This window comes from Mustelus asterias, chromosome 15 (assembly GCF_964213995.1).
Source record: "Mustelus asterias chromosome 15, sMusAst1.hap1.1, whole genome shotgun sequence".
Lineage (NCBI taxonomy): Eukaryota > Metazoa > Chordata > Chondrichthyes > Carcharhiniformes > Triakidae > Mustelus > Mustelus asterias.
This window is the reverse complement of record NC_135815.1, coordinates 88,646,864-88,668,996: the sequence shown is the minus strand read 5'-3', so window position 1 is coordinate 88,668,996 and position 22,133 is coordinate 88,646,864. Positions and strand designations below refer to the sequence as shown.

The following is a 22,133-nucleotide window of genomic DNA, read 5'->3' as shown; positions in this document are numbered from 1 at the left end:
ATGTAAGCCTACTTGTGACACTAATAAACAAACTTTAATACTGTGGCTGAAGGAATGATAATGACAGCATGGTGTTTGCACAGGTTAAAATATCATTTCATTTTCCAGTTAATGGGCAGAAATAACAGAGTAAAATGGTTGCCCACGTGGCTAAATTAAAATTGTTAATAGAATTGCTCGAGTCAGTTCAGCATTTTATTGTTAGATATGGATTAGGTGGATTGGCTATGCTACATTGCCCCTTAGTGTCAGGGGGACTAGCAGGGTAAATGCATGGGGTTTTGGGGATAGGGTCTGTGTGGGATTGTGATCAGTGCAGACTCAATGGGCCGAATGGCCTCCTTCTGCATTGTCGGGAATCTATGATTCTATGATATGAATCTTGGGCTAATAGCAGTCGCCACATTTCTCAATTATTCTTACAGTCGAGAGCTAAAATTGGTAGGAAAGATCTGAGTGGCGCTGGAAGATTCTAGATAGCAGCTTTAATTATCTTGTGCAAAGTAGCCATCGAATGCCATTTCAACAATATCTAATAATTCCGCATTTCAAAGATTTTCAGCAAAATGTTTGCGCTTAGAATAATCGAGTCCCCTCAGTGCAGAAGGAGGCAATTCAGCCCATTGAGCCTGCACCTACTAGAATCCCACCCATAACCCCGCGTACTTACCCTGCCATTCCCCCGACACTAAGGGGCAATTTAGCATTGACAATCTACCCAACCAATTTAGCACGGCCAATCTTTGGAGTGTGGGAGGAAATCCATGGAGACACGGGGAGAACATGCAAACTCCACACAGTCACCCAAGGCCGCATTTGAACCTGAATCCCTGGTAGTATGAGGCAGCGATGCTGTGCTGCCCCTTAAGAGTCAACCACATTGCTATGGATCTGCAGTCACATGTAGGCCAGACCAGGTAAGGATGGGAGATTTCCTTCCCCAAAGGACATAAGTGAATGAGATGGATTCTTAGAATAATCGACAATGGTTTCACGGTCATCATCAGACTTTTGATTCCGGATTATTATTGGATTCAATCCCAGATTTTTACTGAATTCAAATTCCACCAACCGCCGTGGTGGGATTCGAACCCAGGCCCCAAGAGCATTACCCTAGGTCTCTGCATTGCTAATCCAGTGATAATACCACTACGCCACTGTCTCCCCTGCATCAGATTGTTTGCATTGATTTTCTCAGTGCCACACATGCTCTAAAATGGTGCATGTAAACATACGTGAGGCTGTTTGCACTGGGTGCCATATTGGTGAGGGCACTAGTGTGTGCATTGAGTGTCCACTAGAAGCATGTAGAGCAGACTAGGTGGTCTCAGTGTGCAACACGACAGTGGAACCTCTTTGGAGCTCAACTTTACAGCAGATACCTATTCTTAATTATGCACAGCCAAATGCACATCTAGCAAATGGAAGGATCCCCCACCAGTACTAGTGAAATAACTAATACTTACAAGTTCATTGCTGTATGATGTTTTCTAGATGTTGCTATGATTCTACAAGTGTTTGGTGCTTTCGATAGTTGTTCCGAGTTGCAAAGGTCTACTGGGCTACAGGCATGGCTGGTGGGGGTTTCTGCTGACTTCAAGCCTTGTGCGCCAACCAGTTGCATCCTACAATGGATGCAACATGAGTTGTTCCCCTTGGAGTACAGCTTGACTTGGAAAAACAGAGGCCGCACAGAGCAGGGCAAGCTGCTGGAAAAGGGAGAAGGGATGAAGGAAATTGGGGTCTCCGCAGGAGGCCCAGCTGGCCTGGGTCTTCAAGGAGCAACTCCTTTGCCTGAGTGATGAACAATACATGCAACATAAGCTGTAATGATGTCCTCACTCAAACTTAGCACCTGATGCAAAATTTCTAGATGGTGGCACAGTGGTTAGCACTGCTGCCTCACAGCGCCAGGGACCCGGGTTCCATTCCAGCCTCGGGTGACTGTCTGTGTGGAGTCTGCACATTCTGCCCTGTGTCTATGTTCCCTCCGGGTGCTCCGGTTTTCTCTCGCACTCCAAAGTTATGCAGGTTAGGTGGATTGGCCATGCTAAATTGTCCCTTAGTGTCAGGGAGATCATAGAATCATAGAATGCTACAGTGCAGAAGGAGGCCATTCGGCCCATTGAGTCTGCACCGACCACAATCCCACCCAGGCCGCATCCCCATAACCTCATGCATTTACCCTCGCTAGTCCCTGACTGTGGTAAACCACTGTTAAGCTTATTGCCTGTGTGTGTGTGACATGCCTGGACATGCCCCTGCTGGCCCTGCCTGAGACTCCTCCCCCCCTGGTCCAGGTATAAAGGCGATTGCTCCCCACCCCCCTGCCTCAGTCTCTGGACCAGTTCATCAGCATGGGTGTGCTCCAAGTCTTTTGCGAATAAAAGCCTATTTGTTCTCGCATACAAACTAGTCTTTGCTTGATTGATAGTGCATCACTGACACGAAGGGGCAATTTAACATGGCCAATCCACCTAACCCGCACATCTTTGGACTGTGGGAGGAAACTGGAACACCCGGAGGAAACCACGTAGACACGGGGAGAATGTGCAAATTCCACACAGACAGCGACCCGAGCCGGGAACCGAACCCGGGTCCCTGGCGCTGTGAGGCAGCAGTGCCAACCACAGTGCTGAGATTAGCAGGTTAAATACATGGAGTGACGGGGTAGGGTTGGGTGGGATTGTTATCAGTGCAGCCTCGATAGGCCCAATGGCCTCTTTCTGCCCTATCGGGATTCTATGATGCGGCCACAGTTGTGCAGAGTATGGATTGCATTGCAGCCAAAATCTTTTGAGCTCATCCCTCCATTATTGGGACACCTCTCAATGCTGAACAGATATGATTAGAAGCAATACCCCCAGCCACAATGGACCTCCTCCCCTTTGAAAGAGGCAGCTTAATTTTAAGTGGTGCTAACCAGTCGCGATATTGATGCCTCAGCCAATTAGCAGCGCAGTTATCAGAGTCTGGACACTAATATCATTGAAATAAACAGGCAGGATGAGGTTGGCATGTTGCTGTATTGCAATCAATAGGTGCGGGCTAATCCCCGTGCCCATTCCTGGGGGCTATCGAATCTAGCCTCCTTAATTTGTAAATCCTCTTAGCTATATAAATCCCTGCGTGTTCTTGCTAGATTGCATTTGGTCTCGAGATGAAATGTGGCAAGTTGCAACGCCATGCAATCTAAACCTCTCATCTGATGCTGGACGGGGAGAGGGGAAACTAATCTAGTGCAATATCGTGTTATCTCTGAGCAATTCACATTGTTACTGGTGTTCTTCGAGCGACAACCAGAATTCTTAAGCTCGCAAAACAGTGAGGTTAACAGGCTCACTGCTATAAGCTTCACTCGAAGGAAGCAGGATTACTTTCATTTATTTTCAAATTGAAGAGGCAAGGAGAACAGGCCAGGGTTCGTCATGCAGGAACCGCCAACATTGGGAGGGAGTAAACAAGAAAGTGCAATGGGTAGTTTTGAAAAAGGTTCTTTACTGCCTAAAGCTTACACACATTGCCTAGGCAGAGGAAAGCCATGTGTACCTTATAGAGCCTCCTAGCTTTACCCTCCATTATTTTCAATGGAAGGCAAGTGCAATAGGCCCTGCCAATGATATTCCATCTACATTGCTGCATCTTCCCTTTCTTGCGCTCTTGTCTGGGTGACGCTTATGGATCGAACAGCAGAAAACAATATTCCAGTGAATGAGGTAATACTGAAAGAGAGTTGTACAGCAAGGCGTGCTTGGAATAACAAATTCAAAGGGTCACTGACTCTAGGGCGGCACGGTGGCACAGTGGCTAGCACTGCTGCCTTACAGCGCCAGGGACCTGGTTCGATTCCGGCCTTGGGTGACTGTGCGGAGTCTGCACATTCTCCCCATGTCCACGTGGGTTTCCTTCGGGTGCTCCGGTTTCCTCCCACATTCCAAAGATGTGCCGGTTAGGTGGGTTGGCCATGATAAATTGCCCTTTAATGTCCAAAGATGTGCAGGTTAGGTGGATTGGCCATGCTAAATTGCCCCTTAATGTCCCAACATGTGCAGGTTAGATGGATTGGCCATGCTAAATTGTCCCTTAGTATCCAAAGATGCGCAGGTTAGGTGCATTGGCCATGCCAAATTGCCCTTTAGTGTCCAAAGATGTGCAGGTTAGGTCGATTGGCCATGCCAAATTGCCCTTTAGTGTCCAAAGATGTGCAGGTTAGGTGGATTGGCCATGCTAAATTGTCCCTTAGTATCCAAAGATGCGCAGGTTAGGTGCATTGGCCATGCCAAATTGCCCTTTAGTGTCCAAAGATGTGCAGGTTAGGTCGATTGGCCATGCCAAATTGCCCTTTAGTGTCCAAAGATATGCAGGTTAGGTCGATTGGCCATGCCAAATTGCCCCTTAGTGTCCAAAGATGTGCAAGTTAGGTCGATTGGCCATGCTAAATTGCCCCTTAGTGTCCAAAGATGTGCAAGTTAGGTCGATTGGCCGTGCTAAATTGTTCCCAAAGATGTGCAGGTTAGGTGGATTGGCCATGCTAAATGCACAGGATTATGGGGATGGGTGGCGGGGGGGGCGTCTGGGAAAGATGCTCTTTGGGAGAGTCGGTGCCGACCCAATGGGCTGAATGGCCTCCTTCTGCACTTTAGGGATTCAATGGATTCTGTGGAATCAGAGTTTAAGGAAGGAAACAAAGGCTTGCATTTATATGGCACCTATCATTACCGCAGGACGTGCTTCAGTGAAATACCTTTGAAGCATCACGCATTGAGGAGAGTGCAGCTATCACAAATGCACACAGCCTGCCCAGCAGACAACACTGAGATAAAGCACAAGCTGATCCATTTCTTCAAACACTGGCCGAGGGATAAATAGTAGAGTGGGATCTTTGACGTTCATCGAGGAAGAACTCATTTCATCCAAACTACAGGACACATTGCAGCAGCATCTCAGCGCAGGACTGGAGTGGCAATTTAAATTACGTGATCAAACCTCTACAATGGAGTTTAAATCAAAAAACAACCTTCTGACTCACAGGGTGCTGAAGGTTACAGGCAGAAGGAATATATTTAGCTTATCATTCCCATCGCATTGGAGTAAATTACGTTGATCGTATTTCTCTCCCCAGTCCCTCGTTCTTTGATATTTGCCGGAACTTTCCAGCTGATCACGCTGACAGGATCTTAGAATCATAGAATAGAATCATCATAGAATTCTGACAGTGCGGAAGGAGGCCATTCGGCCCATCAAGCCAGCACTGACAACAATCCCATCCAGGCCCCATCCCCGTAACCCCAGATATTTACCCTCCTGATTACCTGACACTAAGTGGCAATTTAGCGTGGCCAATTCACCTAACCTACATCTTTGGACTGTGGGAGGAAACCGGAGCACCCGGGGGAAATCCACACAGACATGGGGAGAATGTGCAGACTCCGCACAGACAGTGACCCGAGGCCAGAATTGAACCCGGGTCCCTGGCGCTGTGAGGCAGCAGTGCTAACCACTGTGCCACCGTGTCACCCTGGTCTTCTAGACCTGCTGACAGTGCACCCCCGCTGTAGGTTTCCCAGGGGCATGGGGTGCAGTCAATGGGTAATTTCACTGACAGCGGCAGGACCAGAAGATTCCCTCCATTATTCATTTTGAAACATTTATCAATTCCACTTTAATATAAACTTATGGTAAAATGTTCCATGTTATCTTTCTCTGTTACTTCAGTTTCCTATATCTCCTAATTTGTGACAGCAAAACATAATATCATTCTCTTAAATCTGTATCCAAATTATTTAATATTAAACAGAAAGCAGAAATCCCGACCTGCATCATTTAAGATTCTTCCATGAGATGTGGGCATTTGCTGGGGCAAAGCCAGCATTTGTTGCCCATCCCTATTTGCCCTGGAATGGATTGGTTTCTTCAGAGGGCAGTTAAGAGTCAACCACATTGCTGTGGCTCTGGAGTCACATGTAGGCCAGACCAGGTAAGGATGGCAGATTTCCTTCCCTGAAGGACTTCAACGCCGGCATCTCCAACACCGGCATCTCCACATCAGGGATTCAGTGAAGCAGATGGGTTTTTACAACAATGGTGGGTTTTGAGTCCATGCCCGCAGAATTAGGCTGGGTCTCTCAACCAATAGTCCGGTGAACATATCACCACCCCATCATCTCCTCACTCTCACCAACTTTTACAGATGCACCATAGAAAGCATTCTTTCTGGACGTATCACAGCTTGGTATGGCCCCTGCTCTGCCCAAGACCGCAAGGAACTACAAAAGGTTGTGAATGTAGCCCAATCCATCACGCAAACCAGCCTCCCATCCATTGACTCTGTCTACACTTCCCGTTGCCTCGGCAAAGCAGCCAGCATAATTAAGGATCCCACACACCCCGGACATTCTCTCTTCCACCTTCTTCCATCGGGAAAAAGATACAAAAGTCTGAGGTCACGTACCAACTGACTCAAGAACAGCTTCTTCCCTGCTGCTGTCAGACTTTTGAGTGAACTTATCTTGCATTAAGCTGATCTTTCTCTAGACCCTAGCTATGACTGTAACACTACATTCTGCACTCTGTCCTTTCCTTCTCTATGAACGGTATGCTTTGTCTGTATAGCGTGCAAGAAACAATACTTTTCACTGTATACTAGTACATGTGACAATAATAAATCAAATCAAATCAAAATCCTCCATCCCTCCAATGGACCTTTGCATGTTCCACTACCCGCCCACTATGATTCCCGTACCAGGTGGGACAGGAAAACTCTGCCCCAAATGGCCAGCTTTCAAATGGCACCCATATTGACAACTGTTCAACAATGATTTCACTTAGACATAAAAATCTGCTGAAAAGGCTGACTTAGAGAGTCTGTCAAAAGACAGATAATGTTGAAGACAAACTATCTCATCGCCTGTTGTGTTGTACGTGAAGTGCCAAGGTAAGTGTGGTGTTCAGGGAAAGAGCAGTTAGTAGGCATGAGATAATTGGATTAGGCAATGCAGACATGAGGTTTTTTAACCAATTCAATTTCATTTTACAGTTGAGGCAGACAGACAACACGAGAGTCATAGAATCATAGAATCTCTACAGTGCAGAAGGAGGCCATTCGGCCCATTGATCCTGCACTGACAACAATCCCACCCAGGCCCTATCCACATAACCCCACGTATTTACCCTGCTAATCCTCCTGCCACTAAGGGGCAATTTAGCATGGCCAATCCACCTAACCCGTGCATCTTTGGACACTAAGGGGCAATTTAGCATGGCCAATCCACCTAACCCGTGCATCTTTGGACACTGAGGGGCAATTTAGCATGGCCAATCAACCTAAACTGCACATCTTTGAACTGTGGGAGGAAACTGGAGCACCCAAAGGAAACCCAGGCAGACACGGGGAGAATATGTACACTCCGCACAGACAGTGACCTGGGCCGAAATTGAACCCGGGTTGCTGACGCTGAGGCAGCAGTGCTAACCACTGTGCTACCGTGCTGCCCCGTTCCTAGAACAACACTTTGATTAACATCCTGAATCGAGAATGACCATCCCAAACACTGAACCATTCCCCCTCATGCAAAATGCCACTGTTCAGCCAAGACAACCTCCTGTTGCGTTGAGGATCAGTGCACGGAGAGGTTTGTCGATTTATATTCGATCTGTTTATTTCTGCGGGAGATCGCACTGTCACTTTCAAAATGTCCAAACAAATGGGTGCCATTCAGTGACACTCTTCAGACCCACTCCTGGGCCAAGTGTACTTGCACATGTGCACACTGGCACATAAGACCTTAAGATATAGGAGCAGGAAATGACGACTTGGCCCCCTTGAGCATGATCTACCATTTAACCCGATCAGAGCTGATCTACCATAACCCCACTTTCCTGCCCTCTTCCCCACATTGTTTGATGCCCTCAACATGTTTGAGCCTCTTCAGAAAGTGTACCTATGGTGAATATTTGGGTGAAAGTTATCCCAGCTAAGCTCAGGGAGGGGTGGGTAGGAGGAAGCCCTCAACTTTGCTGGGAGCACCCAAATATCTGACACCAGAACAAAGGAAAAGAACAGCACAGCACAGGAACAGGCCCTTCAGCCCACCAAACCTGTGCCGACCAACAATATGGAAGTCTTCAACTCACAATAAAATATCTGACGATTGGAAATAAGTGAGCGTGAAGCAGCCATTTGCTCCATCTAATAATCCCTCCTGGTGCATGGTATCTCTTAACTAAGTTCATTTGGAGACCATTTGTTGAATCCAATCAATCTTCAGCTCACACCTTTGATCTAAGGTGAGAGGGGAGAGATAGAATAGGGTCGAGAGGGGCAATTTTTCACGCAGAGGGTGATGAGTGTCTGGAACGAGCTGCCAGAGGTAGTAGTGGAGGCGGGTACAATTTTGTCTTTTAAAAAGCATTTAGACAATCACATTGGTAAGATGGGTATAGAGGGATATGGGCCAAACGTGGGCAATTGGGACTAGCTTAATGATAAAAACTGGACGGCACGGACAAGTTGGGCTGAAGGCCCCGATCCCATGCTGTAAACCTCTATTGCTGGCATTTTATGACCTCACTCGGGCGAGGCTCGTAAAATCTCGCCTGAGAATTCCGTTCTGTGAGCCTTGCCCTACCCCGATTCCAAGGCGGGCGTGGCGGTAATATTCCAGCCTATGACTCTATGACTATGATTCTAGAGACCAGGTTATATAATCATATCCTGACCTCAATTGGAGAAACTGTGTCCGATTGTGATGACTGTCCATCATCTCACTATTTGTAAAGCACAAGGGCAATATTAGATACTTAACCTTCTCATTCTCTGTGAGGAGAGGAAACATAAGCTCTTTTACTTATTTCCAGGTGTTAAACACCAAATAGACACTTTAACAGTTTCCTGGTGCTTATTCTTTCAGAGTGCATCTTGTCAAGTCTTGACCACCCAACCAATTACCAACAATGGCAGAAGCCCAAGAACCCGGGTATTTTGATGCCTCACACTGACCGCACTGCGAACACTTCCTGCTGTCTTGTCTTCAAACTGTTCGGATCCAGAGAACCGCAGACTTCAACCAAAGGACTCAATTTCCAGTATCACGTGAGCATTAGTCAGTGCTGTGTTAAACCTGTGAAGAGGGTCTGCTTACCAATCCTGAGAAAAGTCCGCACACTCCAATGATGCAGAGAATGTTGAACACCGCCGAACCCACGATGGTTCCGACCCCAACGTCCCCCTTGGTGATGAACACCCCTGAGGAGTAGAAAGGGGACAGTAAGCAGGGATGTGAAGTGCGGTATCTTTGGAATACCACCTGCACACATAGGGAAAGACGTATTGGCATGAACGTTAAACACAACAGGGTGGACGTTGTGATGTGAGTGTACCTTTAAGAGTTTTTCTTTCATTCATGCTCACAGCCTTAGGTGTCGGGAGGAGGAAAAGAACTGTGGGCAGGTCAGGTGACAGGGATTTTATTTACAGTTTCGGTTTTGGGAGTTGGAGTGTGAGAAACATCAAGCGGAAAGAGAAGTCTCTCTCTTTCTCCCTGTTTTTCTCTTTGGAAATTCTGCTGGCTAGCTGAAGGCAAGATCTTGCTTTTCTGAAGGGTGAAAACCTGCTGTTGTTGGGGGTTGGACCAGAGTCTCTCCGGTGCTTTGGGAATCTGTCTTGTCTTCAAACTCTTTTGAGTGAATCCAGAGAACTGCAGACTTCAACCAAAGGACTCCAGTTCCAGCATCACGTGAGCATTAGTCTGTGTTGTGTTAAATCTGTGAAAACATTCTTTTGTCTATGGGATTGGTTTGATTGGAACATTGTAGATATCTTTGTTAAGGGTTATACATTATTATGATTGTTTGTTTCTTGTTTGTAATTGATAAAAGTTCTGCTGATTTTCTTACTATACATGTTAACTATATTCTTGAATACATTTTGTTTGATAAAAGCTCCCTAGTGGGTCACTTGAGTCATACCTGAAGTGAACTATCTCATGCTTATCCTAGCCAAATTCAAGGTGCAAAACGTCTGATCTAGGCAGGCTCTATAGAACACTTTGGAGTTTCTGACCTGAACCATAGCAAAGTTCATAGTACTCAACCACCATGAGCTATACTGGAGATTCCCCGTTTGTGATGCACACTCTCAGTGTGGAATGTTCCCGTCCCGCCCGCCATGGGAATCGTAGCAGGCGGGTGGCGGACCATGCAAAGGTCCATTGTCTCCGGGTGGGATTATTCCGCTCTTGGGGACTGGAAAATCCCACCCTCAGTTTTGGCACACTTAGGACTCTGATAATCCTAATGAAGCTTTCTTAAAGTAATGGCGTAGCAACTTGGCTTAATTTCTCCAAACTGCTTTGCAAAGTATCTGAATAAGTACACCATTTATAAAGATACCATTCCACTAAAGCATGAACTGCATGGGTGGGATTCCAAATGGCGTACATATTGACAATTGTTCAACAATGGTTCATATAAGGTTCTGCAGAAAAGGCTGACTTAGAGAGTTTGTCAAAAGCCAGATAATGTTGAAGAGAAACTATCTCATCCCCTGTGACCTTGTGCATGAAGTGCCAAGGTACGTGTGGTGTTCCATAATGTTTTCCAAGGAAGAATGAAGTGGTTCCCTTTCAGAGTACACAAGCACATTTTGTCAATCAGTCACTCATGTGAATTAATTATTTGCACAAAGTGACCTCCACAGATAAACAAAAATATTTTAATGGGGCGGGAAGAAACAAATAATATCGTGGTATGCGGCGATAACTGTTTCGGCGATACTATTGGTTATTGCCATCAACAGGAATTGGCAAACCCGGGATAAATCAAAGTCCAAGCCCATGGAACAACAGTGACAGAATGGATACTGTGATGATACTGTGCCTTTAAGAAAGGCATTTTTATCATGTTTCTTGAAAGGGGTATGTTTGAAAGTCAGCTCTGTTTTATACGGTACCAATTTGTCTGGGCAACAGGCAGCCCAAATGTTGAGAATGCAGGATAATGACTGATTTCAGCTAATGCCCTGCCTGCAGCAGTAGTGGACTCGTCAACATTAAGAGCATTCAAATGGTTATTGGATAAACATATGGATGATATTGGAATAGTGTAGATCAGAGGGGCTTTAGATTGGTTTCACTGGTCGGCGCAATATCGAGGGCCGAAGGGCCTGTACTGCGCTGTAATATTCTATGTTCTATGTTCTTATGGCATGTTTGTCTAAACAGAGTTAATGCATTTGTGTTTACTTAGGCTTTCCTTGGGGCTTCAGAGTAGGAGTTTGTTTAGGTTGATCGCCAGAGTCATGTGATTCATGGGAGGAGATAAGCTTGAAGGAAAGACAGTGCTTTAGTTTCCTTTTCATAAATAAGAGCAATTGATGACTGGAGCTGTTTCAAACAGATGTCTCTCGCTCTCTCTCTGAAAAGACCTCTCTATCTCCAGAGGTGTTCAAAAAGTTCCAGCACTGCTAACAAGTACAAGCACATAAACCTGTGTTGCTAACTGACTTTGAAGAGGGATTTGAAGTCTATAAGAGGAATATTTCTTGAATTGGCCCTAATAGAGTTAGGTTAGCAGTTAAGAATTATATCTAGTTATGCTTAAATATTGTTCAAATGCCACCGTGCCGCCCTGTGTTATCTTATCATTCCCATAGCACTGGTTAGGTGCATTGGCCATGATAAATTCTCCCTCAGTGTACCCGAACAGGCGCCAGAGAGTGGTGACTAGGGGATTTTCACGCTAACTTCATTGCAATGTTAATGGGGCAGATTCTGTCGTGACTTTCAAAGGGGAACTGGATAATTACCTGGGCTGGAATTCTCCTGTCTCGCACCTCCTGCTACCGTTCCCAGTGAGAATGGAGAATTTGGCACTCAGCCAAATCTCCATTCACAGCAGCGGGACCGGAAAATCCCAGCTGCTGGCGAGGTCGGAGAATCCCGGCCCGGAAGAAAATAAATGTTCAGAGCTATGGGAAAGAAAATTAGGGAAGGAAATCTGCCATCCTTGCCTGGTCTGGCCTACATGTGACTCCAGAGCCACAGCAATGTGGTTGACTCTCAACTACCCTTGGGCAACGCCCAGGTGCCACAAATGAATTTTAAAAAAATTAGCCGAGTTGCTCTTACAGAGAGCCAACACAGACGAGGGACCAATGGCCTTCTTATGATTCTAGAACAAGGGGTGACTCTTGGAGTTTAAGAGGAGCCCTTTGAGGAAAGATGCATCTGATTCTCAGCCTCTCCTTGTGAACACAGAGGGAGAATACATGATTGTGGTTTGACCTTTGGAGTGCAAAGTGTCACTTGAGCAGAGGTGGATATCAAGACAATTTACTGGAGGAATGACTGATTGACGAGGTGGCGATTGTAATGACGTCAATCAGGCCATTGAGTATGAGCTCTCTGATTAAGGATCCAATTGATGGGCCAATCAGGGAGTCTTTGCCTTGTACTTAACTGGGTGTGTCAGATCCTCTGACACCCCTGGAGGTAGACTGCTGACTGCGAGCACTCTGTGTACTGCTGTTAGAGTTTGTAAATAAAGGGATTTTGGTGAAGGGACTTCTGCCTCCGCAGGCTTATTACCGCGATGACCAAATCAGAATGAACCAATCGCAGCCTGGCGTTTTCTCCGGCGAGTTACCTATGATCGAGGTGAAGAGTTCGGGGGCTGAGCTGCCAGCTGCCATGAACGTAGCACCGGCCACATCTTCACTGAGGTGCAGACGCTACAGAGGAGGAAGCACAGCGAGATAAACATCATCGGTCAGTCATCGCCACGGCGATTACAATTGCGCTCACTCACCCTGAACAGACGCTCATTATTCAGCTCTCTGACCTGTGAGTCAGTCTTCCCTGTTTACTGCTCTTCCCCCCAAAAAAACACCTCGGAAACGCAAAGCCCTGTGTTAAAAAGTAGCATCTGGCCCATCAGCCCTCTTCGGAGCTTCTTTATCAAACTAAGCACAAACTGCGTGCCTGTTTCCTTGCCGTCGACTTGCATTCATTAGAAACTTCAGTGAAAATCATAGAATCCCTACTGTGCAGAAGGAGGCCATTCGGCCCATCGAGTCTGCATCGACCACAATCCCATCCAGGCCCTACTCCCGTAACCCCACATATTTACTCTGCCGATCCCCCCGACACTAGGGTCAATTTAGCATGGCCAATCAACCTAATCTGCACATCTTTTGGAGTGTGGGAGGAAACCCACACAGATACGGGGAGAACGTGCAAACTCCTCACAGACAGTGACCCGAGGCCGGAATTGAACCCGTGTCCCTGTGCTGTGAGGCAGCAGTGCTAACCGCTGTGCCACCGTGTCCGCCCCAAATTGCAGCTGGAATATGCCGAAACTCAGTTCACTCAGACCGCTTAAAGGGAAAGATGCCACGCATCTCTTTAACATTCAGGGAGGACTGAAGTGGGCAGAGAGCTTATTTAACGTATTGTGGCCAGGTCTCCTGGAGTTGATACAACATTACACTCTAGCTGGAATCTTCACACTGGTGGGATTCTCCAGTCCCGCTGCATTGGACAAAAATTTGGCTGAGCGCCAAATTCTCTGTCCACCCTGGCAGCGGCGGTGGGGCGTGAATGGCTGGAAAATTCCGGCCTTTGTGTCCGATACAAGCCTTATTCAGATGGTGCTGGCCAGGATTCTCCAGTCGCCCATGCCCTGTCCTGCCACTGAGAATGGAGAATTTCACACCCAGCCAAAGGGCGATGCCGGGAATGAAGCGGTTAATGTGAGCGACAGGCCGAGGCTTCAGCTCCAGGGCGATATCAGCTGGACTAACATTCGAAGCCATACGAATTGATGGGTCGAGGTTCTTCGGCTAACGGGGGTTTACAGGCAATAAGGATTACAGCTGAAAATAATACAGGTTAGGGGAACAAACGGCACAACTCTCCCTGAGGCAAGAGTTAAGGGTTCAATTCAAATTTACCATCAACTTAGCTGGCAATAGACATGAAATATAGAACATAGAACAGCACAGCACAGAACAGGCCCTTCGGCCCATGATGTTGTGCCGAGCTTTATCTGAAACCAAGATCAAGCTATCCCACTCCCTATCATCCTGGTGTGCTCCATTCATCCTGGTGTGCTCCATAAATATCAAGGATATGATGATAGAATTTGAGGAAGTAGTGTGGGACATCAGCACAGCCCAAGTGGGCCGAATGGACTGTTTCTGTACTGTACATTCTACGTAATTTTACATAATCTCTGCTCACTACTTCTGGGGCAGCCTCCAGATCAGACCAAGAGGGTCAGTGCGGCCAGTAACAAAGCTGGCAAAGGGAGGAAGTCACCAGACATCATCCCACCAGGATTTCCCACCTACAACCATCAATTAAAACACGTCTTTAAATCGCAGAACTGGCTAGGCGACCTTCTTCGAAAGCACAGTGGCTCACTAGTGTCATTAACTTACGGAATCACAGAGTTAATACAGTGCAGAAGGAGGCCATTTGGCCCATCGTGTTTGCACTGGCTCTCCAAACAAGCGTCATGACTTAGTGCCACTCCCCTGCCTTTCTCCTGCACCCCTGCACATTGTTTCTCGTCATCTAATTCCCTTTTCAATGTCTCGATTGAACCTGCCTCCACCACACTCTCAGGCAGCGCACGGCACAGAATCAGAGACTCATGGAACCCCTACAGTGCAGAAGGAGGCCATTCGGCCCATCGAGCCTGCACCAACAACAATCCCACCCAGGCCCTATCCCCGTAACCCAACACATTTACCCTGCTGGTCCCCCTGACACTAAGGGGCAATTTAGCACGGCCAATCCACCTAACCTGCACATCTTTGGAGTGTGGGAGGAAACCGGAGCACCCGGAGGAAACCCACGCGGACAAGGGGAGAACGTGCAGACTCCGTACAGACAGTGACCCAAGCCGGGAATCGAACCCGGCTCCCTAGCGCTGCGAGACAGCAGTGCTAACCACTGTGCCACAGTTTTTAAAATTTCTTTTTACCATAAATATGGGGTGGAATTTTGTGGCCCTGCCACAGCGAGGGTGGAGGGTGGAGCTGAGAAAATGCAGTGAGCCGTTCAAATATCCGTCACCTTTGGTGGGACCGGGAGATGCCGTCATGGCAAAGGACTGCAAGGTTCTACCCATGGTTTCTGATGTCTTCGATACCCCTATGGCTGATGAGCTATTTCCTTTGAGCTCACCTTGTCTCAGCAGCATTACGGTGTCAGTTTTGCACATTACAAAAAGTTTATTCGTTAGTGTCACAAGTAGGCTTACATTAACACTGCAATGAAGTTACTATGAAAATCCCCCAGTCGCCACACTCCGGCGCCTGTTCGGGTACACTGAGGGAGAATTTAACATGGCCAATGCACCCTAACCAGCACATCTTTCAGACTGTGGGAGGAAACAGGAGCACCCGGAGGAAACCCACGCAGACACGGGGAGAACATGCAGACTCCACAACATGTGACCCAAACCGGGAATTGAACCCGGGTCCCTGGTGCTGTGAGACAGCAGTGCTAACCACCGTGAGACAGCAGCGCTAATCGCTGTGCCACTGTTGAAATCGGAAAATCTGGCCCAGTAAGATTACAGAAGACGACTTAAATAATGGTGGTTTGCTTTGTGCTCCTTATGAAACGCGAGGAAGTGAATTTTGGGGCATTTTATTTTGGTGACGCACCATTAAAACTCGGAATGTTGCACCGTTACCCCTGTGGTTCATTCCAGGTGAGTGGGGCCTGCGGACTAGGCCGAGCCCGTTTCTATGGAAACGGTACGTTGGAGTCGGGGCGGGGGAGGGGTGGTATCATTCTGCCCTGCATTCAACCCAAGCTAGGAATCGAATCTGGGTCCCTGGCGCTGTGAGGCAGCAGTGCGAACCACTGTGCTACCGTTCCGCCCCGTTACAGAAATGCTTACGCTGTCAGCACGTGTCCATTGTTTTATGATTGTCAATAATCCATAATTATCAATTACAAGTTCCAAACACATTGCAAGAAGTTATTGTTACAAGTCTGACAAAAGGAGAGACTGACTGTACACGACACTGCAATCCAGAGAATGAAAGCGATAGCGGGCAGCACATACCTCACAGATCTTGTCTAATGAAGGAACAAAGTAGTCATCGCAGACGATTGCCAGAGCGTAGAACATGTACATAGTCTGTGGGACAGAGAGAGAGGTTGAAAGGGTAAATGTGGTTTGAATAATTCCTGTCTTCCACCGAAACGACACTGTACAGACGCAGTGGTAAAATGTGCTGTGTTACTGATTCCAGATGGAACTCCTCCTCAGGAGAACTCTTTGCCCCTTTAATTATTCTTAGCCCACTAATGAAGAATTAATTACTGTGTTTCCATCAGTGGAACTGGAAAAATTTTGAACGCGATGGACCGTTGGAATTAATTCACAAATTTGTATTTAGTTTTGTAGAGAATCGGCCGGCAGTGGAGGTAGCCCTGGGAGTATTTATATTCGTTACACTTACAGATGTAACCACCTAATGCCAAAAGGTTTCACAGAACTGTGTGGAATTCAATGGTCGTCGATTAAACCCATCTTGGCGCCATGACCCTAAGGGCGGGAATTTCCAGACAAGCTCGCCCCAAAACCGGAAAATTCCACCCGAGGTCAATGGACCTTTACACGGTCCACCCCCCCCCCCACCCCCTCCCCCCACCAGCTACGATTCCCATGGCGGGTGGGATGGGAAAATCCCCCCCTAAGTCGCGTTGCCCGGACATAAATCCGTCAATCTCAGTTTTGATGTTGTCAATGGTCCTCTGGCCTCAGATTTTGGGGGATTTAGACACAGCAAATAGGTGCCGGAGTAGGCCATTCAGCCCATCGAGCCTGCACCTCCATTCAGTATGGTCATAGCTGGTCTTGCATTCTCAGTATCTCACTCCTTTAGTACTTCCTGAAATCAACCCCGAGAAACGTGGCCCCAAACCGCTCAAGTTCCGCACTTGATCTTTCAATTCCATCGTGTAATCATAAGCAAAAACAGGCAGAATTTCAATTAATCTTCGACCTAAGCTTCAGTTCCTGTGACTAAGCCAACCGGGATTTTGATTAACTTTTGAAATCACTAAAATACTGTCGTTACTTCTACATTATCAGGTGTTTTATTTATTTACTTATTTTATTTATTAGTGTCACATTAGGCTCACATTAACACTGCAATGAAATTACTGTGAGAATCCCCCAGTCGCCACACTCCGGCGCCTGTTCGGGTACACAGAGGGAGAATTTAGCATGGCCAATGCACCTAACCAGCACATCTTTCGGACTGTGAGAGGAAACCAGAGCAGGTTGATTGGCCATGCTAAAAATTGCCTTTAGTGTCCTGAGATGCGTAGGTTAGAGGGATTAGTGGGTAATTCTGTAGGGATATGGGGGTAGGGCCTGGGTGGGATTGTGGTCGGTGCAGACTCGATGGGCCGAACGGCCTCTTTCTGTACTGTAGGGTTTCTATGATTTCTATGAAAACACACAGGTGTTTACATTGGTTTAGGCAGCATTATTCAGCGTAGAGATATGCTCCATTGTGGTGGGACACCTACATTATGTGGAATCATAGGATCCTTTCAGTGCAGAGAGAGGCCATTCAGCCAATCGAGTGTGCACCAATCCACCTTTTAAAAAATCTTATCCACGTCCTATCCCCGTAATCCCATGTATTTACTCCGTTAATCCTCCGAGGCCTACACATCTTGGGACACTGGCGGGCAATTTATCATGGCTAATCCCCTGATGCGCGACAATCAAGCACGAGGTACAAGGCTTCAGCAATTGAAGGCTTTTATTGACAAACAATGGAACTATTTAAACACGAGTACACCATTCCAGACTGGAGGGGTCTCGCCTGAGCAGAGGGTCTTATACCTCTCCCAGGAGGCGGGGCCCGACCGGGATGTGCCATAACAGCATCCACCACAGGTATATTAATCCCACAGTGTAAACACCCTAGCCCAACAACAACATTATAACAACCCCACAGTGTCAACACCCTAACCCAACAGCAACATTGGAATAACCCCACAGTGGTAACCAACGATGGTTCACCACATCCCCTTAATTCACCCATCATGGGACATAAGGGTCAATTTACCATGGCAAATCCCCATAACCTATGCATCTTGGGACACTAAGGGGCAATTTGGCATGGCCAATCCACCTAACCTGCACATCTTTGGACACTAAAGGGCAATTTAGCTTGGCCACTGCACCTAACCTACACATCTTGGGACACTAAGGGGCAATTTATCATGGCTAATCCCCCGAACCTACACATTTTGGAGTGTGTGTGGAAACCGGAACACCCGGAGGAAACTTATGCAGACACGGGGAGAACATGCAAACTCCACATGGACAGTCACCTGAGGCCGGGAATCAAACCCGGGATCCTGGTATTGTGAGGCAGCAGTGCTAACCACTGTGCCACCATGCCGCCCTGTGGCATGCAGGTGAGTGCTCAGTTTTAGGATGCATTGCTGCTCAGTAGAGCTCCCGGTGGCCTGCGCATGAAACTGCAGAAGCATCGCAGCCATGTAGAGGTTGCTTTCTGGCATAAGATGGCTCCTCGGCCTGAGCAGCGACATGCTAAGTTATATAGCAACTGAGGCCTTGTGGCGCAGTGAGTAGTGTCCCTGCTTCTGAGCCAGGAGCTGTGGGTTCAAGTCCGAGATAAGGACTCGATGGCCACAGAAGGCGCGTCCATTATGTGGTCAAATCGGTCGATATATGGCATGAGTGGGAGCGTCTCCTCAGCCAGAATTGTGCGCTACCCACAGCGCAATGGCCTCCCTGCGTGGAAATACCCCTGCTACAGACTCTTAGCAAGGGCTGCACTTGGGGGCAGGGGTCCTCCACGTTTTGAAGCTCTACCAAGGTGGAGGAGCCATTGGGTGGGATCTTCCAGTCCCGCCGCTGCCAATGGGATTTCCAATCGATTCCACCCCACACCGCCGGGAAAACCACAGCGGGAGGGGGGGGGGAGGTGGGTGACAGCTGGACAGGAAAGCCCTGGAGAATTCCGGCCATTAGCAAGGCCTGTTTTACAGCAGGGGAGGGGAGATATTGGTACTGTGCCAACTTTTAAAAAAATTTTTACACCACAAGTATGGTGTGGCCAGTCCCTAATTTCCAACAGCTTTTGTGCCGTCCCGCTAACAACCTCATTGAAGCATTGAGAAAATAATCATGGTCCCACCCTAATTAAAATCAGTGACGCTTACAAATTAATTAATGACTTGGGCTAAAGGATAATCACAGTAAGAAGTCTCACAACACCAGGTTAAAGTCCAACAGGTTTATTTGGTAGCAAATACCATAAGCTTTCGGAGCGCTGCTCCTTTGTCAGATGGAGTGGTCTCTGTTCTCCAACAGTGCACAGACACAGAAATCAAGTTACAGAATACTAATTAGAATGCAAATCTCTACAGCCAGCCAGGTCTTAAAAGGTACAGATAATGTGGTTGGAGGGAACATTAAACACAGGTTAAAGAGATGTGTATTGTCTCCAGACAGAACAGCTGGTGAAATTATGCAAGACCAGGGGCAAGCTGTGGGGGTTACTGATAATGTGACATAAATCCAACATCCCGGTTTAGGCCGTCCTCATGTGTGTGGAACTTGGCTATCAGTTTCTGCTCAGCGACTCTGCGCTGTCGTGTGTCGTGAAGGCCGCCTTGGAGAACGCTTACCTGAAGATCCAAGGCTGAATGCCCGTGACTGCTAAAGGATAATGCCATGGGTGGCCCCTGGGGACCTGGCAGTGGGGTGATTTATGGAGTTGTATTAATAAATCAGTGGACGCGTACATATTTATAGGAGGGAGAAAATAGAATTTACCAAAAAAAATCCAGCTTCTTAATTTTTCATCACTGCATAAGTGCGATGAGGAAAAGACAAGGGAATCTTCTTCCAAATCTATTGATCAACAGAGTAGCTGAACCAGGAATCATCAGCTTTAATAGCTGGGGAGGTCCAAACAACTCCAACGCTACCTTTACGCTTCAATCATAGAATCCCTACAGTGGAGAAGGAGGCCATTCGGCCCATTGAGTCTGCACCAACCACAATCCCACCCAGACCCTATCCCCATAACCCCATATATTTACCTTAGCTAGTCCCCCTGACACTAAGGGGCAACTTAGCATGGCCAATCCACCTAACCCGCACATCTTTGGAGTGTGGGAGGAAACCGGAGCACCCGGAGGAAACCCACGCAGACACTGGGAGAATGTGCAAACTCCACACAGACAGTGACCCAAGCCGGGAATCGATCCTGGGTCCAGTGTTAAGCACTGTGCCACCGTGCCGCCAAGGTACGCAATGTAATGGGCCAGATCTATAACCTTGTTTGCCTTTTAATCTTGGACATTTTCACCTCACGTTGTAAGAGGAGGTGATGGCCGAGTGGTATTATCGCTGGACCATTCATCCACAAACTCAGCTAATGTTCTGGGGACATGGGTTCGAATCCCGCCACGGCAGATGGTGGAATTTGAATTCAATAAAAAATATCTGGAATTAAGTGTCTACTGATGACCGTTGTCGTAAAAACCCATCTGGTTCACTAATGTCCTTTGGGGAAGGAAATCTGCCGTCCTTACCTGGTCTGGCCTACATGTGACTCCAGAGCCACAGCAATGTGGTTGATTCTCAGCTGCCCTCTGAAATGGCCTAGCAAGCCACTCAGTTCAAGGGCAACTAGGGATGGGCAATAAACGCTGGCCAGCCAGTGATGCCCATGTCGCATGAATGAATAAAACAAAATCCTTCCATCTTGAATTTAGAAAACGAGTTCATCACAAGGTGATATGATTTATTCCAATCATGTCGCTTACGAAAAAGAATTCTTATTTTACTGCCCAGCTTTGAAAAATTCAAACCAGCTCTTTATCAAAAAGCATATTTGTTAAGTCTAGCTAAACCTTGGCTCTGATAAAAGCAAAATATGGAATCTGAAACAAAAACAGAAAAATGCTGGAAAATCTCAGCAGGTCAGGCAGCATCTGTGGAGAGAGTCTGGATGAGTCTAGATGACCCTTTGACCTACATCTCGAGATCTTTTGCATTGGCTTCAGGATTTAACCTGTTCGAATCGGACTCACTTCCACCAGCTGTACTGGTCAGGTCCATTCCCACTTAAGTTAGATTTGATTTGATTTGATTTATTATTGTCACATGTATTGGGATACAGTGAAAGGTATTGTTTCTTGCACGCTATACAGACAAAGCATGCCGTTCATAGAGTGCATAGGGGAGAAGGAAAGGAGAGAGTGCAGAATATGAGGTATGTTTAAAAGGTTTCCTTAGCCCCAAAAAATTACTTAACCAAAGTGTCCACCAATAAACTCAAAAATAAAAGCAAAATACCGCGGATGCTGGAATCTGAAAGAAAAACAGAAAATGCTGGAAAATCTGTGGAGCGTAGAGCCAACGTTTCAAGTCTAGATGACCCTTCAGCTCTGAAAGTGCATGATCAGCCATAATCATATTGAATGGTGGTGCAGGCTCAAGGGGCCAAATAACATTTATTTATTAGTGTCACAAATAGGCTTACATTAACACTGCAATGAAGTTACTGTGAAAATCGCCACACCCCGGTGCCTGTTCGGGTACACTGAGATTTTCCAGCATTTTTCTGTTTTTGTAAACCTTCGCTATTGTGAGTCAGCATCACTTCAATGTAGTCTGATCCTGAATGAGACTGTTGGCTTATCAACACTCCATTCATTTGACCCAGTGAGTCATATCAAGGCCTCCTTGTGGAAAGTGCCTTTGCAAAGACGGTCTGGAGAGAGATGAGGTGGTATTTGTCAAGGTTTATCCCATGACGCAGGACTCAGTGCTCTATGAGTTTAAAGTTTATTTATTAGTGTCACAAGTAGGCTTACATTAACACTGCAATGAAGTTACTGTGAAAATACCCGAGTCGCCACACTCCGGCGCCTGTTCGGGTACACTGAGGGAGAATTTAGCATGGCCAATGCACCTACCCAACATGGCACGGTGGCACAGTGGTTAGCACTGCTGCTTCACAGCTCCAGGGACCTGGGTTCGATTCCCGGCTCGGGTCACTGTCTGTGTGGAGTTTGCACATTCTCCTCGTGTCTGCGTGGGTTTCCTCT

The 22,133-nt window shown here is 47.1% G+C and overlaps 1 protein-coding gene across 1 annotated transcript in view; it reads right to left on the bottom strand.

Annotated features, from left to right (window-relative positions):
• The window catches only part of slc24a3 (solute carrier family 24 member 3), a 365,303-nt gene that overhangs the window by 87,254 nt on the left and 255,916 nt on the right, over positions 1 to 22,133 (bottom strand). The window contains exons 4-6 of the mRNA XM_078230308.1: positions 16,081 to 16,155; positions 12,643 to 12,727; positions 9,141 to 9,244 (exon numbers count right to left, since the gene is read on the bottom strand). Coding sequence (XP_078086434.1) covers positions 9,141 to 9,244; positions 12,643 to 12,727; positions 16,081 to 16,155 — 264 coding nt within the window. The remainder of the gene's footprint in view (positions 1 to 9,140; positions 9,245 to 12,642; positions 12,728 to 16,080; positions 16,156 to 22,133) is intronic.